Raw genomic sequence first — 15,087 nt, 5'->3', positions numbered from 1 at the left:
CCTCCCAGTCTGTACCTTCTATTCTGTTCCAGGCAGCACGGTCTTCATTCCAACACATATTACCCCAAGTCTTGTCAGATCAATTCCAACATCCTCTAACTGCTCTCAGCCTCTTTGGATCTGTCATGCTGACAGATTCATCTCCCTAAACCTCAACTTCCCTCTCAAATCACATGTCCCCTCACAGAAATCTTCAGTGGTTCCCTTTGCTAATGGGGTAAATCTTGAGCCTCAGCATCTGCAGAGTCTTGCTTTGCATCATCTGCTTGCAGCATGCCTAGCTAACTGCATCTCACTGTCCTGTCTGACACCAGTGTTCCGCTTGCTACCCCAGAATTTTCCATCTTATTTGCATTCCTCACCTCCAACCCTTTATGCTTCCAAAGATCAAGACTGTAGCATTCCTTCCTTTCATATCTCTTTCTATATTAACATATACTTATAAAAGGAAGAAATAAACAACCAAGTAAAGAATGAATTGTGCCAGAATACAAGGTAACAGGGTAAAATTTCTGACTTTTGCTTCCTAGTTTGTATATAGAATTTTATATTGGTTTTATAAAAAAAAATCCAGTTGGTAAGGCCTAAAACATGGAAGTTATTGTTTTAAAAGGTTATCAAATTTCTTCTCCTTGTCTAATTGCTCACAAGTGCATTGTTCCTAAGTAGCTACAGTTTATGAGGATTTTCTGTGCTTTCAGGTGCTTCTTTCTTAAAATTATTTACTCAACTATGCATTCAGTCCATGCCGTACCTTTCTCCAAAGATAATTTGTGAAAAGAAATATTTTATGCTTAATTCTTTAGTTAAGACTGCTTTCTGAAGACTTCATTACATGGTGCATCTTATTTTTTATTGGGGTATAATTGCTTTACAATGTTGTGTTAGTTTCTGTTGTGCAGCAAAGTGGATCAGCTGTACGTATACATATATCCCCTCTTCCTTGGATTTCCTTCCCACTTAGGTCACCTTGGAGCAATGAGTAGAGTTCCCTGTACTATAAGGTCTGTTCTCATTAGTTAAGATGATGCATTTTAAATTTCTATCTCACTCTCATACCTTTTCTTAAGTTTGAGTTATAGGGGTGGCGATTCATTTTTATCTCATTTTAAATTCTTAATAATATTGGGTATACACTGGAAACTACCACCATGGCCCTTCCTATATAAGAAGAAAGCACCCTTCAGATCAGGTGCTTATAATGGATTCTGATGCTGTTCCCACATGGTCCCTATGAAGCTACTAACACTATCACCGGAAGAAATGGCCTGTGGCATGCTCATTCTCCTTCGCCACCCAGTCTTCCACATGTCCCCTTGGGGATTTCTCTCTCAGCATGTGCCAAGATTTCTGCTCAGTGCCCATTTCCATATGGCCTCCCCATCCCTTCCTACCCACCCCAAATTTCACATTCCTCTCTTCTTTGATTTCATTATGAAACAACCCGTTCTGCCTTTAGAAAGAATTACATGTTCCACACATTCATTTGCATGTTTTTCTACAGCTTTTGTCTACAATCTTAAGGTACCACATTCTTCAAGACCAGGAACTGACCTTGCACGGGGCCATAAAATATACTGATGGCTAAAGGTTTCATAGATAGGTACACTAGGTTAGATCTGCTTTCAGTAAATTAATGTAAAAGTAAATTAAAAAGCCCACTGCTTATTAAATATTTATACACTACTTTTTTCCAACCATAATCTCTGGAGTAGCAGTGAAGACCAACAGCTAGACTGAATGAGCTTGAATCCAGGACCTGCCAGTTTACTAACTACTTAAGCTTAGGCCAATCTTGTTCAGTTGATTTTTTTTATCCTCTCATGCTTCAGTTTTTATATCTGTGAACTGGGGAAATAATATTACTTCCTTCCATAGAATTATTGGGAAGATTGCATGTTACTTCATATTGTCATGTACAAAGTGATTAACAATACTATCCATTTTTGGATTTTATGTGGTGCCTTGCACACTATAACCTATCCCTCTCCATTTATTAGGCATAATAGCAACAATAACAGTAGCTACTAGCATTTACTGAGCAATTATCATATAGAAACTGAGCTAAACACATGTATCATCTTATTTAATCCCCATAATAATTCCATGAGGTAGGACATATTGTCCCATTGTAATGATAAGGTAAGTTAAGACTCAAATAATTTACCCAGGGACTTAGAGCATGTAGTTAGTGTCAGTGAGCATTCTCATTTATTCTCCCGTGTCTTCCTCCCTCTCTCCTTCTCTCTTTCTCACACTGGTGCATGCATACACAAACACACACACACACACACACACACACACACACACACACATTTACCCACCAGTTTGATCGACTAGTCATTACACAAATATTTCTTACCACTTACTACATGCAGGATTCAGTGCATCCTGTGGGAGGGAGGGGAGAACAGAAGAAGTGAGCAGGGAATGGTTACAGTCCATCCATATAATGAAAGGAGTGGCTCTGATAGAAGTGCTCCAGGTATAAACCATGGACTGCAAGAATGCTGAGGAAGCCAACATAGACCAGCCTTGAATGGGAGAAAAGGGGAATACAAGCACTCCAGAGGGAAGCCTCAGGGGTGTTAAGTCGGATGGAATGCCACAGGACAGGCAGGTAGAGTTTGACTGGGAGTGCAGGGTCATAAGAAAGTGAAAGTGTTATTTGCTCACTCCTGTCCAACTCTTTTTGACCCCCGACTCAAGGATCAAACCTGCGTCTCCTGTATTGCATTCACCATCTGAGCCACTTCCCCCGATGGCTCAGCAGGTAAAGAATCCAACCAGAATTGAAAGAGACACATGTACCCCAATGTTCAGCGCAGTACTGTTTACAGTAGCTAGGACATGGAAGCAACCTAGATGTCCATTGGCAGTTGAATGGATAAGAAAGCTGTGGTACATAACACAATGGAATATTACTCAGCTGTTAAAAAGAACACATTTGAGTCAGTTCTAATGAGGTGGACGAAACTGGAGCCTATTATACAGAGTGAAGTAAATCAGAAAGAAAAACACCAATACAGTATATTAACGCATATACATGGAATTTAGAAAGATGGTAACAATGACCCTATACGCAAGACAGCAAAAGAGACACAGATACAAAGAACAGACTTTTGGACTCTGCGGGAGAAGGTGAGGGTAGGATGATTTGAGAGAATAGCATTGAAACATATATATTACCACATGTGAAATAGATCGCCAGTCCAGGTTCGATGCATGAGATAGGGCACTCAAAGCCAGTGCACTGGGACAACCCAGAGGGATGGGATGGGGAGGGAGGTGGGAGAGGGGTGCGGGATGGGGGACACGTGTATACCAATGGCTAATTCATGTCAATGTATGGCAAAAACCACCACAATATTGTAAAGCAATTAGCCTCCAATTGAAATAAATTAACTTTATAAAATAAATTTTAAAAATACTGAATTCAATTTGTAAAGAGATTTAAATACAAAATTCACTCTAGAAAATAATAAAAAAGAATCCACCTACAATGCAGGAGACGCAGGAGACATGGTTTAATCCCTGGGTCGGAAGATCCCCTGGAGAAGGAAATGACAGTGCACTCCAGTATTGGCGCCTGAAAAATCCCATGGAAAGAGGAGCCTGGGGGGCTACAGTCAGTCCAAAGGGTCACAAAGAGTCAAACACAACTTACTGACTGAGCAGCAGCAGCAGCAGGGTCATAAGGCTGAGAAAGTAGGTTTCAAATGTCCCTCGTGTGTTTGTGTGCATCACAATGAAGCAAACTCTTCATTTTTGGGAACTCTACTTGGTTTTCGAAATATTTGGTCCCAGCAAAGATGGACAAGTCTAAAGAGAACGTGCAACAAGAAGACTGTGCTGGATTTGGGCTACGTACATGATTGATATGGGAAGGTCAGAGTCAACTTTAGACCAGACTACCTGAGGCACTTTTCTGTTGGATTTGAGATGTGTTTTACAGGCATGAACCTGCCTGATCTCTAATGGCTCTGGGCAAGCGCTGACTAACCTCTGGTTTAGCATAGCCTGCTCAGAACCAAATCAAGATTTGAAATTATAAAGCTAGGATGCCTGGGGCCACCAGTAATATAAAGTTGGCAAAATGCCAATGGACAAAATATACCATTTTGCCCATAAAATTCTTTCCCTTTCTTACCCACTCAAAATGAAATTCACTAAGCTGACAGACTACTGTGTCAATATAGTATAGAAAAACATAATAGGAAAAAAGCAGTGGCAATTTTTAATCCATGCCAGTTAAAGGTATAGTTCCCAGTAATTTCCAAGTTCAGTAAAATCTAAAATTTTTATATTCTCACCATTGACCCTAAAACCTTGCCTCTTATTTCTTAGATGAAGTATCAATCAACTCTTGGTTACTTATTAATTATCAGTGATTAAATATCATTCAGTATCCATTAATTATCAGTCAGTATGATTCTTTAAAAATGATGATGACAAGAGGCTGAGACAAAATATTTATCATTTCTGAGTTCCTTCGATCACCTAGTTTAATGGCGAATGGTGACCTCCCTACCAAATTTTTTTGTGAAAAATTTAAGAGCTTGCAATTTTGATGGTACTAACTGGAACAGTAGTTCACTCATGGCTACCAATGAGTAGAGTGTTTTTTAAAAGTCTCATTTTAACATTGTCAAGAGAGCAAATCTTTCTCATTTGGGCTCAGTTTGATAAAAATCAGTCTCAGAGAGTGCACAAGGTAAGCGGATATTAAAACAGGGTTATAAATCATTGCTTTAGTGTTCTGACCTTAGAAGCTCAAAAGATCTTACCAAAAAGGGTGCATTGTTTTCATTGTGCCTCATTATGTCTGATGAGAGGACATCATTTCTCTCCTCTTCCTCCCAGGTGGCTGTTGAGGACCGCATCAGGCAGCTGCACGAAGCCCACAGGGACTTTGGCCCAGCGTCCCAGCACTTCCTTTCCAGTAAGTCATTGACCACTTTCATCTCTTACCCTTCTCACTGCATCTTGGTGGCTATTTAGAGTTGAATTATGATAGTCTCTGCCAAATGCACTAGAGGCACAGATCATCCTGAAATATGACTTAGTGGGTGGATACAGAAGGTTAAGATGAGGAGGACCAATTAGATCATTTTGTCCATTATTCAGCTAATGCACAATTATTTCCTACAGTGTATTCTCAAGTGCTAAATTGAGTAATATTTTTGAATCTTTACTCATGGCAGTTCACTTCATAAAGCTGATACTTATAATATCATATAATTATATGACAATTCAATATATATTACTGTGAGCCTATGATTCTTTATATAGTTGATTAAATACTCCCTGCCTATAAGTTGGAACTTCAGCCCATTCTGTTTCCTTTCCCTAACTATTCTTATCTGTCTTTTATCCCTGACCTCTCTTCATTTTTTTAATTTTTGTTTTACTATTTTATTAACTATATTTTATAATTAATTATAGTATTCATATATTGTTAATAAATATTATATTTTATAAGTAAATGTATTGCTATAATTAATAACCGAGAGGAATGGCCTTGGTTAACTGCAAGTGTAATATTGGAACATACTATAAATATAACAATGTGTATATCAATCCCAAACTTCCTATCTATCCTACTCCCCCCACCCCTCCCCTCTGGTAACCATAAATTCATTCTCTAAGTCTGTGAGTCTATTTCTGTTTTGTAAATAAGCTCATTTGTATCATATTTTTATATTCCACATATAAATGATACCATACGATATTTATCTTTCTCTCTGACTTACTTCACCTAGTATGATAATCTCCAGGTCCATCCATGTTGCTGCAAATGGCATTATTTCATTCTTTTCTTTGGCTGAGTAGCATTCCGTTGAATATATGTACCACATCTTCTTTATCCATTCCTTTGTCAATGGTCATTTAGGTTGCTTCCGTGTCTTGGCTACTGTAAATAGTGCTACAGTGAGCATTGGAGCACATGTATCTTATTGAATTATGTATTTTTCCAAATATATGCCCAGCAGTGGGATTTCTGGGTTATATGATAGCTCTGTTGTAAGTTTTTTAAGGAACCTCCATACTGTTCTCCATAGTGATTGTACCAGTTGTCATTCCCACCAACACTGTAAGAGGGTCCTCTTTTCTCCACACCCTCTCCAAGATTTATTGTTTATATACTTTAATAATGGCCATTCTGACTGGTGTGAGGTGATGCCTCATTGTAGTCTTGATTTGCATTTCTCTAATAATTAGCAGCATTGAGTATCTTTTCATTGGCCTCTTGACCATCTGTATGTCTTCTTTGGAGAAATGTCTATTTAGATCTTCTGCCCATTTTTTTAAATTGGGTTGTTCATTTTTTTAATATTGAGCCACATGAGCTGTTTGTAAATATTGAAGATCAATCCCTTGTTGGTCATGTTGTTTTCAAATATTTTCTCCCATTCTGTGGGTTGTCTTTTCATTTTGCTTATGGTTTTGTTAGTTGTGCAAAGAAAAATTAAGCTTTTGAGTTTAATTAGGTCCTATTTGTTTTTGTTTTTATTTCCATTATTCTAGGAGATGGATTGAAAAATTTATGTGAAAGAATGTTCTGCCTATGTTTACCTCTGAGAGTTTCAGAGTATCCAGTCTTACATTTAGATCTTTAATCCATGTTGAGTTTATTTTTGTTTGGTGGAGTTGAACCATCATTTAAGGCAATTACGTTGTGCCTGACAATATTATGAATATGACCCAACCTGACTCTTATGGCAACTTTAAGGTCGGTGCTATTATTATTATACCCATTTTTAAGATGAGGACATTGAGACACAGTCACAGAGGGTGTAGATGACAGAGCCAGGATTCGAACCCAAGAAGTCAGCTCCAGAGTCTGTTTTTAACCATCACAATAGACTATCTTTTAGTATGATAGATTTCAATAGAGAAGAAGCAATTCTAAATGTTCTCCTTTCATGCTTCTGCCTTCCTCATTTATTGCCATTTTCTAGTCCTTTCCTTTCTTTTCCATTTTCCACAGGTTAATAGAAAGATCCACACTCACAAACATTTTAAAGTATTTGACTTGATACTTTCATGTGTGTCTCCAATTAGCCATTTTATTTTAGAACAAAAATTCCTGGAAAATAGTGGTCCTCTCTTTTCATTATACATTGATAGTATATGAAACAAGAAGTTGTCTTATTTTCTTGACTGGGTCTGACCTTTTTATCAACATGCAGTCATTATTTGGACAGTATCACAAATACTTAGAAAGTGTCAAAAAAAGAAGGGCAAATTAAAGCAGTATACATAATTGAGTGGGACAGTGGCTTTTGAGAATAGCTCCAGAACAATTTTAAATCCTGCACATTTTATCTTCTATGTTTCCCCCAATTTCTGGTCTGCTTAAATTGCCTTGGTGGCAGAGCCATTCTATTCAATTTAATTGAGATTAAGTGCAATAACATGTAAGTGATTCATAAACCATAAATAAAAATATTACTATTATGCATATTAATTGTTCCTCAGATGTTTTATATATATATATAAAAATATATATATATATATATATATTTCCTCAGTGTTTGTTCTCTCTGCCTGCCCTACTCGAATTCCTATGTCTTCCCCCATTAAAGCCTAATCTCAGAAAATGATATGTTATACTCATTTAACCCCAGTGACAGGTAAAGTTTAATGTGTACTTTTTCTGGGTTATTTGCATCTTAATAAGGTGAAAAGCCATAAGCCTGAGGAATGATTCTCGGGGGATGAAACATCAGCCATAATCTCTGAGCTGTAAGGGGAGAACTTCGAGGGGCCAAGAGGAGCATCTCCATACCTCTCAACCCATATCACACGGTGCCCACATCCAGAAAGGTCAGACCTGTATACACGGACACTCAGAAATCCACTGATTGACCTGCTTATATGGAGCCAGCCCCAGACGTCACCAATTTCTTAAGTATTCGTGTGGAGTATCAATATATGCTTAGAAGCTTTGCTTATGGAAATCACAAAATACCAATTTGGCCGAAGGGATATTTGAGAAATAGGATATCTTGAGACTAAAGATAAATGATTATTTCCTTGTATTGTCTCTTTCTTAAATTACAGAGGTAATATAGGCCCCTCAGGGAGATTTTGGAAAGCAAAGAGTACAAACAGGAAAGAAAAATCATCTGTAATCCAACCACTTAGAGATAACCACTATAAAAAATGTGGTTTATACACATTCTGTCTATCTCTCAGGGGTGTGTATGTGTATGAACTCAGATTTTCTCTCTCTCCCTTTTTTTAAACCAAACAGGGATAAAAATATTTTACAGCTTTATGACCTGCTTTTTCCCCTTAGAACTATAATAAAAATATTTTTTGTTTATTTAAATATTCCTCTGCAGAGTGCATTGTTTTAAATGATGGCATAGTATTCCCTTCTGTGGCTGTCCCACATTTACCACAATTCTAAATCACTCAATCACTTAAGGTTATTTCAAAATTTTCAGTACTTTATCGAAGATTGTATATCATATCTAATATTCTTCATACACCTTTATAAATACCTCAGCTTCTTTCCATAAGATAAATGCCCCCAAAACGGAACATGCTGTGTTAAAGGATGTTTACATTTGTAAGGCTTTTGTTATGTGTTGCCAAACTGATCTGTAGAAAGCGGCACTAGAAATTGGGTGTGCCATCAAAACCGTATGTGAGTCAGGGTCTCTCTGAAGTCACTTATTTGCTATAAAAGAAAAAGAAGTTCCCCCTCCCCAAAAGTAAAAATATGTTTGAAAATTACAACTAAGCTCATATTAAATGAGCTTGAATTGATAGGTGTCTAATAATTTGCTTCCAGGTTACCAGGAATAATAATAGAGTGATTTCTGAAGCTTCACAGTTAAAAGAAAGGAGAAATAAGGATGAACCATTAACCGCACCCCCCTCCCAACACACAGTCACTTCTCTGTCTCCTTCTCTCTCTGTGTCTCTCTCTTTGTCTCTGTCAGACACACACACACAGACACACACACACCTTTGAAAATTACGTTACCAGCTGTCTTTGTTTTCTTCTTTTATCAGTAGAAAGAGGCAGCCTTTTACTTAAGTATTCACTGTTTCTTCTTGGTGGCCCAGTCTCTACTTGTTAAGGAGGCTGTTTCTTTTATTTTAGATCTGAGAGAAAATGAGAAGAGAAAACATTGTAAAATATCACCTTTATCCATTGATAGACACTAGATTGCCTTTAATTTGAGCTTTAATATTCTACTACTTCTGATTGACTTCTGCAGTGTAAACCAAGAAGAAGGAGAAATTTTAGTAGTGTGATTTTAAAATATATTTATCCTTAAAATTTTATAGATTTTAAAAATATATTCATATGTCAGTGATCAAAAATGCATCAGTACTATAGTATTCACTAGCCTAGTAGTCTGCATATAGTCCACTTTTGTTATTTTCAAGAATTTAAGAACTTTTTTTTTTAAGAATTCAAGATTTTTCTGGATATTTCTCAATTTTCTGGGCTTCTCTTCTAAATTTTACTTTTCTCATTAAGAAGTATAATTCTATATGAGAAAGTAAAAATCTTTCTGTAATAGTAGAGAGAATTTATATTGTTATTAATATTTTACAAGTTCTAGAATTCCCTGAAGGGCCATTTCCCAAGCCAAGTTCCTCAGAACATTAATGTTCTTTGTGATGTTAATAACTCTCCCTTGAAAAAATAATTCTGGGGTCAATAAGATTGGAAAAACACTAGGTTATAAAGATAAGCAAACTTCTTTCCTGTGGGAATTCTTGTAGCTCTTAATATACATCAAAACTCTAAGAGGAGCATAGAGTCGGTGAGTCTCTTGTCCTACTTCTGTGACTACCAAAGCCTTTTCAGACACACCAATTAATTTCTCACTAAACATGCCGTGGAACAGACTATGAGAATTTTTGCCCTAAAGTGATATTTGCCAAATAGTTTGATAATGAGAACTTTCTGCTGAAGGTAGTAAGAACATGATCCAATTAAAAAGAAAATGACTGTTTGTAAGGCCAATGGGTCAACTGTCTCTTTCCTGGGGTTTCCAGCCCTCATCCCCACCCCAGGAGGCCCCCTGTGCTGTGGAATTTCCTAACTGGAGAGAAGCTTAGAGAGTGTCTATATGACTTGTTTTCAAAGTACTTATTAGTGAATCCTGAAATCAGTTTAATGACTTGCAACCAGCAATTTTTTAATGGAATGAAATGGAACAGATTAGAAAATATCAGAGTACATTGCACAAGCAAGGCTAAGTATCTGGTTTCAGTTAAAGATGTGTGTGTATGTGTGTGAGTGTGTCTGTCTGTCTGTGCACTACATCATAGCATAAAATGTATTCCTTTTATGCATTCCAGTCAAAAATGTTTGACGGGTACTGAAGTATTCCCAGCCTACCCTTACTTTACAGATGACAAAATAGGGACAGAGAGACCAAATGACATAATCAAGGTCACATAGATGGTTATAATAAATCTGGGACTGGAACCCAGTTTCAGAACTTCAATGCCACACCTTGTGTTGCCTTACCCATTAAGAACTAATACACAGGCCAGTGACTGTCTAGTCTATCTGATACTACCACTGATTTTTCTCTCTTTTATTTCTGTTGATCTGGGCCATAGTGAGTTGATTTATATAACCTGACTTTTTCCTCTCAATGCCCCTGAACCAAGTGTCATTTCACCAATGATATGAGTTATTGGTTAAGAGTATAGACTCTGAAACTAGGTTACCTGGGTTCAACTATTGATTCAGATATTTAATCTCTTTATCTCTCATCTGTAAAATGGGAATAATAATATATTTCATCAAATTTAAGACATATCCCCCATGTTTTAACAGCTCTGAAATCAAAATATACCTTATGTCTAAAATTAAAAATAATTGTATTTATTTACTTTTGGCCATGCTGGGTCTTCATTGCTGCAGGAGCTTTCTCTAGTTGTGGCGAGTGGGGGCCACTCTTTAGTTTCGGTGCATAGGGTTCTGACTGCGGTGGCTTCTCTTGTTGCAGAGCAAGTGCTTTCGGGTGTGTGGGCTTTAGTAGTTGTGGCATGTGGGCTCAGTCGTTGCAGCTCCCGGGCTCTGGAGCACAGGCTCAGTAGTTGTAACACGTGGGCTTAGCTGCTTCAATCTGGGATCTACCCAGATCAGGGTCCAAACCCATGTCCCCTGCATTGGCAGGCGGATTCTTTACCACTGAGTCACCAGGGAAGCCCTTTAATAGGGTTTTGAATTCAATAAAATATGGTAATAATATCTCTTAGTGTTATAGTGAAGATCAAAGAATTAACATATGTGAAACCCTTACAACAGTGCCTTACCCCATGGACTATACAGTCCATGGAATTCTCCAGGCCAGAATACTGAAATGAGTAGCCTTTCCCTTCTCCAGGGCATCTTCCCAACCTAGGGATCAAACCCAGGTCTCCTGCATTGCGGGCAGATTCTTTACCAGCTGAGCCACCAGGGAAACCCAAGAATACTGGAGTGGGTAGCCTATCCCTTCTCCAGTGTATCTTCTCAACCCAGGAATTGAACCAGGGTCTCTTGCCTTGCAGGTGGATTTTTTACCAACTGAGCTATCAGGGAAGCCATACAGCACTGCCTAACACACTGTAGGTGCCATAGTGCTATGCAAGTGTTTGCTATTAGCATTAGTATCTTTACTATCAACTTGATAGTATAACTTAGTATCTGCGTATTAGAGTCAAACTAGACATAAAAGACATAAAAGTAGCTTTCATTCTCTTGTATTTACTTCTCAGTGTATTTCCTCTCCTTTCCAAAGATGTTTTTCATGGATCTAATCTGAAAGTACAGTGTTTTGCTTATTAGAAGAACTCAACAGTTACTTGTGTAACTAATGAAGGACTGTGAAGAAGGCTGAGCGCCGAAGAATTGATGCTTTTGAACTGTGGTATTGGAGAAGACTCTTGAGAGTCCCTTGGACTGCAAGGAGATCCAACCAGTCCATTCTGAAGGAGATCAGCCCTGGGATTTCTTTGGAAGGAATGATGCTAAAGCTGAAACTCCAGTACTTTGGCCACCTCATGCGAAGAGTTGACTCATTGGAAAAGACTCTGATGCTGGGAGGGATTGGGGGCAGGAGGAGAAGGGGACAACAGAGGATGAGATGGCTGGATGGCATCACTGACTCGATGGACGTGAGTCTGAGTGAACTCCGGGAGTTGGTGATGGACAGGGAGGCCTGGCGTGCTGCGATTCATGGGGTCGCAAAGAGTTGGACACGACTGAGCAACTGATGTGATCTGAGACCCTAATCTAATCTCTATAAGGGGGTTTCCCTGGTGGCTCAGTGGTAAAGAATTTGCCTGCCAATGCAGGAGACTCGGGGTTGATCCCTGGATTGGGAAGATCTCCTGGAGAAGGAAATGGCAAACAACTCCAGTATTCTTACCTGGAGAATCCTCTGGACAGAGGAGCCTGGCGGGCTGCAGTCCATGGGGTCACAAAAGAGTCAGACATGACTGAGCAACTAAACAACAACATATAAGGACAGGATGGTTTTAGTCTTGTTGACAGTTATATCCTCCAGTATCTAACAGAGTATCTGTACTTGATAAATGTTCAGTAAAATTCTACACAGAATGAATTATGTCTTATACCCAAAAGAAGAGGAGATAAATTTCCTCCCCTCTATTGTTAGTACACAGTGGCATGAGATTTAGCATAGTGACTACCACATAGTAGACAGTAAATAATACGACCTTTTATGTTGCCTTTCAGCAAGGTCTAATAGCATTCATAACTTTACATAGTCCTTTTTCTAAATGTCTACTGTGCCATGTAATATATTAAGGGGAAAAGCTGTCTTCAAAATTACAACATAATCACAACTATATTAGAAAATAAATGATAAGCAACAGAAAGGTACATATCAAGAAAAGACTGAAAATTGAATACATCAAAATGCAAGCAGCTGTTGTGTTTTACTTTCTTTTTACCCTTGCAGGTTTGTGGTTTTTGTTTTTGTTTTTTTTTTTACTAATAACAGTGTATTTCTTGTATGATGGGGGAAAAAACAGTAAAGGCAATATTTTTTATTCTCTAGCTCTGAACCCAGTGACTTCTTGCAGTATTAAACTCTCCTATAACTCCAGAAGACGAATTTCCTTTTTACTCTTTATTCTGAATTTAAAAGCCATGAGTTTCACTGAGTGATCTTCTTGTTCTCAGATTATGAGACACTGTAAAAAGAAAGAAGGTAAGGTAAGTCACTTCAGTCTTGTCCAACTCTGTGCAACCCCATAGACGGCAGCCCACCAGGCTCCCCCATCCATGGAATTCTCCAGGCAAGAACACTGGAGTGGGTTGCCATTTCCTTCTCCAATGCATGAAAGTGAAAAGTGAAAGTGAAGTCGCTCAGTCATGTCTGACTCTTAGCGACCCCATGGACTGCAGCCTACCAGGCTCCTCTGTCCATGGGATTTTCCAGGCAAGAGTACTGGAGTGGGGTGCCATTGCCTTCTCTGTAAAAAAAAAAAGAAAGAACTGATCACTTATTTCTTGCAGGCTTTATAATCTTAAGTGCCTTAATCAAATCCCTGGTTCACTCTTTTTCTCTTGTTTAAGTAACCCAAGTGTTGACAGTTTCTCCTTGCTACATTAAGGCTACAAAGCTTGTTTCCATCTTGAGAGTTGCCAAACCTTCACTGTCTCCTCCCCTACTCACACACTTAATAAAAAGGGTGAGGTGGGGGAAACTTTAAGCACGTTTCGTAATTGCTGGCATTTCACTTACTAGTGCTGCTATCTATGCCACCATTGTCCTCGGGGGATGGATGAATTTGACATACGAGTAAGCCAATCATTTAAAGCTCGGATCAGCTTAAAGAAACCATCATGATATGAGTCATAAAGAAACCCATAGGTAAAATGGGAGATGATTTTCAGCCTAAAGCCATTAGGTAAAATCTCAGGGCAAAATAATTTGAGCCAGTTTCTTCAACAGTCACACGCTGTCTTGAGTGTTGGGGACTTGGAAGTAATACCATCTAAAAACCATTTATCAGTGATGCTGGTAATGTCTCCCGAAGTTCAAAGATAGCCTTTCAGGCGCCCACAGAAAGCAGTCATGGTGTTCATCATTACTCTCTCTTCTCAAAACCTATTTCTATGGCCCTTTTGCCTTGAGCTCAAATTTATATTCTCCAATTTAGACCTTAGATTTATTTGCTTGAGAGAATCCACAGGAACAAAATTTTACATGGCCCTACCCATCCATTTATTGGAACACAGGAGGAAGCTTAGGAAAAGTTCTCAGTTTTGTCCTGTGGGAATTTCTGCACTGGAACTGGCTTATACTAGCTCAGGAGAGCCAGTTGTTGTGTATTATAGGAATTGTGAGCTGATTGTTAAACACACCTCTGGGAGCTTGAAATCAGCCGCCATAGTGAGAATATTGATCTACCACCCCCACCGCTATCCCCTCCTCCCAATTTAGCAAATACTGCAAACTAAGACTTTCTGTTTCTTTTTTGGCATGACTAGTTGACCAACATCACCAAGTATATTAACGTTATTCAGATCACCCAAGTCCCTAGAAGGTAAAGTTCAGGACCCCAATACCTATCTGCCTTAGAGAGGAGGCCCATTTGTTCTGGTTTGTGCAGGATGTTCTTGGTTTCAGTGTTTACTTTCCCATGTCCCAGGAAAGCTCCTCAGTCCCAGGCATTCGAGGATAATTGCTCACCCTCGCCTTCGGTGACGTTCCACAGAAACAGAGCCCTACACAAGGGTTCTTGGACAAGCCAGCTGTTAAGAGAGCACCTCTCAGGTGTGAGAGAGGGAAGCAGGATAAGGTGGGGAAGACTGATCAGGGAGTCAGCCTAAGCATGGCAGTGGAGACTCGCTTCCACCTGATCCGTCCCAGAACTCTAGAGCACAAATTGCTCCTCAGACATGGCCACATTTGGGGGCAAGGGAGCGTCTGCTCCCCTGTGTCAGTCCTCCATTGGCCATGGATTTGTGGGGAGTCAGAGAAAGCAATGGCACCCCACTGCAGTACTCTTGCTTGGAAAATCCCATGGATGGAGGAGCCTGGAAGGCTGCAGTCCATGGGGTCGCTGAGGGTCAGACATGAC

The 15,087-nt window shown here is 39.0% G+C and overlaps 1 protein-coding gene across 21 annotated transcripts in view; it reads left to right on the top strand.

Moving 5' to 3' along the window:
* Window positions 1-15,087, top strand: part of DMD (dystrophin) — a 2,667,987-nt gene that overhangs the window by 2,408,384 nt on the left and 244,516 nt on the right. For all 21 annotated transcript variants that reach the window (XM_086387503.1, XM_086387509.1, XM_086387510.1 and 18 more), the window contains one exon: window positions 4,864-4,942. In XM_086387503.1, the coding sequence (XP_086243629.1) occupies window positions 4,864-4,942 (79 nt within the window). The remainder of the gene's footprint in view (window positions 1-4,863; window positions 4,943-15,087) is intronic.

This window comes from Bos grunniens, chromosome X (assembly GCF_055505025.1).
Source record: "Bos grunniens cultivar Pamir isolate PY7600 chromosome X, Bosgru_T2T1.0, whole genome shotgun sequence".
NCBI classification, from domain to species: domain Eukaryota; kingdom Metazoa; phylum Chordata; class Mammalia; order Artiodactyla; family Bovidae; genus Bos; species Bos grunniens.
This window is presented reverse-complemented; position numbering and strand designations above follow the sequence as displayed.